The following is a 3,864-nucleotide window of genomic DNA, read 5'->3' on the forward strand; positions in this document are numbered from 1 at the left end:
ATTTTAGATATTTTAACTATTTGTATATATTTTTAAAAAATTTGGACAACTTTAAAATATCTTATACATTTTGGATATTTTTTTGGATATTAACTCTAAAATTGGATATATTTTTAGATATTAACTCTAAAATTTGCTAATATATTCAACTATAAAAGTTTGATTCTGATATATTTGGACATCTGTAACATTTTGGTTCAGATCCGATGGTTCTTCAGATACTCTAATTTTCATTCGATTCAGATATTTAATCAATTTCAGTTCGGGTTTGGTATTATTTTTTTGGATGGGATTCGGCTTTTCAGTCACAGCCTTTGCGTTACTACAATCATGTCAAAATACAAAATCAACAAAAGAAGTAAAATCCATAAAGAAGCAAAACTCAAAACGTGGATGTTTTAAGCCAAGCAAAGTTCTCTGAAAGTGCGCTCATGGAGTCTGCTTTGTTGCAGCTAGAATCTGCATTTCTGTGCGCAGAAAACTCCAGAGAACTGGAAAAATTCATAAAAGAAACAAGAAAGGAGGGCAAAAAGCACCCTTCTCATCTCAGTTCGAAAGATACATACATAGATACATATATAGAGACACAAGTTTTGAGTAGTTTTCCAATGTGTGTATCCTACACTACAACATGATTTTGTCTCTCTTTCTCTCTGTACTCGTCTTCCTCATACTGTGTTTCTTCAGAAAGATGCAGCCAAGAGAGCATTTGGGCCTTCTCCACACCTCCGATGAACATCCTTCATCCTATCCGCTGATCTACAAATCCCACTGCAGCTCCAATCAAACGAGGCAACACACATGTTCCCCGCCTGTGCCTTCCACTCACAATCTGCAGTGTCTCATTGATCAAACTTCCATACTTGAAAAATAAATAATGGAACCTGGATTCATTCTTTTTACCTGTTGTACCACAACATAGCCTACGGTCATCTACATGCTCCACATCCAATCCAAGAAACCATGATCCTAGAGAGACATCTTCATTCACATACTTGTGAAGCACGTTTCTGTATACACAGTTTGTCATTGGTTAACACACAATCAACGTATGAGTGTATGCCTGTGGGAAAGAACTCACTGGTTTATTGATATGTAAGAAGCCAGTTCCCTGGAAATTGCGTAGAGCTGACCCGTGGCATGGCGGAAGTACTTGTTACCCTCTTCTCCAAATTTCCAGTACTCCGGTTCATGATATCTCACTCCTCTAACGATGCAAATGAGAAATGAATGTGGAACAAACAATGGTAATGAGAAAAAGTATTCTCTTGAAATCAGGTGAAAAGCTTACTTCTGAGCAAGAACGGGTCCAGACTTCATGCATCCGATGTAGACTCGAGGCTTCATCCGGTATCTTGCTAACTCTGCTCCGAGAGTGGCTGCAGAGGGTATCCGTAAACAGAAGTGAGCAAAACTTGAGATGTCAAGAAACATAACAATTGAGATAACTCTCACCTATATTAACATGCACATCATCATCGACTTTCACGTAGAAGTCTGCATCCCACAATGCATAAGCCGTTGTAAAGTAAGATTTAGTCTTTGCTGACAGCTCCAGGTACCCTTCAACGTGATCCTGCTCAAAATAAACATAAGAATTTAGAAAACAAAAAGCTACGAACATAAAAAAAACGTAGCAAAGACTCCTTTACCAGTCTCAAGAAGTCTCCATGTTTACTTTCTTCAGCCTGAATCGCTCTATCAAGGATTCCACCAGGAGTGGCACTGCTCATGAAAGACATTATTAGTACAATTATATACAGGAAGCAACAACTAAGGTACAAGCTTTACCTATGGCCTATTACAAACCGCATCACAATCCCTTTCTCTTCCTCAAGCTTCTTTCTATTCTCACCTACAAGAAGATCACATGTTCAGTCCCAAAACCAATATACATAAAGGCTGAAACAGTGAGCTTAGATCAACGTACCGGGAGGCATCCAGGTAGCACGGACTGAGTCCCTGCGCTTTCTGCTGCTAAACGCAGTGTTTACCCCAACGACCATCAGATACTTTCTTCTGGTGGCGGTTTCAGGGAGTTTGAAATCATCAGACACTGGTGAGCCATTCATGATTGATTCTTGCGCAGCTCTTGCAGCCGCTAACTCCATTTCCAGAGCAGAAATTGTTTTGTCCAGCGTTCTGCATAACAGGAAAAAAAGCTTAATCCAAAACCGACTGAAGTTACCATATCAGATTGTTTGGCACTTACTGAATTGCATCTGGACTCTTGTAAGCTTCTCCAAGGCTGTCTTTTGATTCAAGCTTCGAACTTTTCTGAATAGACATGGAGAATATGGCTATGAATCAAGAAAACCCTTCTAGGGGTTCATGACACTACCAAACTCAACTAAATTAGAAAGCTTACTTTAGAAGAATCACAGTCATCTGATACTAAATGCAACCGTTCATCTCTAGCTTCCCTTGATACAACATTGGCTTCAGGCTCTGGCCACATTCTATTAAAAACACACAGAGTCTGATTAGTGGAACAACTGCTTGTAATGATTGATTATGGTTCTTCAACGGAACAACAGATGGATCTCAAGCATTATGTCTATGAGAGAATATACTTTTCTGTCGGTAAAATGCATCACAGGCTTTTGTACTATTAAAGTCTTTTAACTTTACCAAATAGAGAGTACAAAGAAGGAAACTAGAATCATTGTAACTTCATTATTCAAACAAAACAAAACAGAAGAGTTACTAATATTGGTGAGTTAATTACAGAGCATTGCTCTGTTACTACCTGTCGGAGAAGAGAGTTCCCGCGCAGAAGAATCCGATACAGAGGAAGAAAGTCCATTTCTTTGAAACAAAACTCTTGGAAGCAGACAGCTCTAATCCTCTATGATGATGCTTCATCGACATCTTTGTGTGTGTCTTCTAAGCAAACCCCCCAGAAAGAATCTCCTTAAAGAAGTACTAAACCAGAGACGACCATCTCACGACACGACTCGGTCCGAGTCAACCACAAGCCTCAAGATTTCAGATCCAGTAGATCTCGAGCCTTTTGTCTCCTCGGGAGACGGAGATAAGAAAAGACTAGACTTTTGATGTTTTGATTGATCCTATGAAAAGAGATTGGAGACGAATGTAGAGAAAGAGATTAGTGAGAGAGAGAGAGAGAGAGAAGACGACAAGCAAAGACGTGGCTTTGTTCTTGAAGCCCGAAGATTAATGGAATCAAATTCATATTACTGTCAACCTTTTTATGTGTCGGGATGGTTTAATTATTCATAATTATTAGCTTTTTTAGTTAAGCTTTCACTTTAATAATATCAAAAGTAGATTGGATATGGCATAAAACAAATGAAGCTACCGACATGACCAGCCGACGAATAAATCGAACAACGAACATGGTAAAAAGAAAACTCTAAACAACAAACAAATCAATTTACAGTGATTATTACATATTCTCTTCACGGTAATAATAATTTATAACTATCATTAACATATTATTTGTTATACATTAATGTGTGTTTTTGTTATTTATATAACAAACATGTTTGATTCGAAAGTTTAATTCGAATTTCACATTCACATGTTCTGTCGAAGAATAGCGACAGATGGAATCAATACTGACCACGTGTTCCGCACATGATCCTCAATCAGTGATTTCATTTCCCCTTACAACTCAACTCTAATTATTTATCCTCTCTTCCTAAATATAAAATTTTTTTAGCTAAAACACACTTATTAAAGAAATTTACTTTTTATCTAAAAAATATCATTAAAATTTTAAATTAAAAACTATTCAACCAATTACAAAATAGAACTATTAAATTTGATTGGCTACACAGTTTTTGATAAACTTAAAGCTACTTAAAAATCTGAGAACATCCTATATATTGGAACATAAAA

The 3,864-nt window shown here is 37.1% G+C and overlaps 1 protein-coding gene across 1 annotated transcript; it reads right to left on the reverse strand.

The window, feature by feature from the left end:
- Positions 1-346: 346 nt before the first annotated feature.
- On the reverse strand, positions 347-3,178 carry LOC106307212 (probable beta-1,3-galactosyltransferase 4). The gene is made up of 11 exons (XM_013744100.1): positions 2,750-3,178; positions 2,369-2,459; positions 2,213-2,277; positions 1,931-2,142; positions 1,792-1,855; positions 1,653-1,725; positions 1,456-1,576; positions 1,292-1,379; positions 1,082-1,207; positions 904-1,010; positions 347-832 (listed from the first exon to the last, which is right to left on the reverse strand). Exons 1-11 carry the CDS (start codon positions 2,869-2,871, stop codon positions 684-686), a joined length of 1,218 nt encoding a protein of 405 aa, XP_013599554.1. The 5' UTR covers positions 2,872-3,178; the 3' UTR covers positions 347-683.
- Positions 3,179-3,864: the final 686 nt, after the last annotated feature.

Source organism: Brassica oleracea, chromosome C8 (assembly GCF_000695525.1).
Source record: "Brassica oleracea var. oleracea cultivar TO1000 chromosome C8, BOL, whole genome shotgun sequence".
Taxonomy (NCBI): domain Eukaryota; kingdom Viridiplantae; phylum Streptophyta; class Magnoliopsida; order Brassicales; family Brassicaceae; genus Brassica; species Brassica oleracea.

What these genes read in the sequence shown, in the direction of transcription:
- LOC106307212 (XM_013744100.1), bottom strand. Translation starts at nt 2,871, where the DNA reads ATGTCGATGAAGCATCATCATAGAGGATTAGAGCTGTCTGCTTCCAAG. An exon ending in TGCTACCTGGATGCCTCCCG is followed by an intron (nt 1,856 to 1,930) that starts GTACGTTGATCT and finishes ATCTTCTTGTAG; the next exon opens with GTGAGAATAGAAAGAAGCTT. An exon ending in ATGGAGACTTCTTGAGACTG is followed by an intron (nt 1,577 to 1,652) that starts GTAAAGGAGTCT and finishes TATTTTGAGCAG; the next exon opens with GATCACGTTGAAGGGTACCT.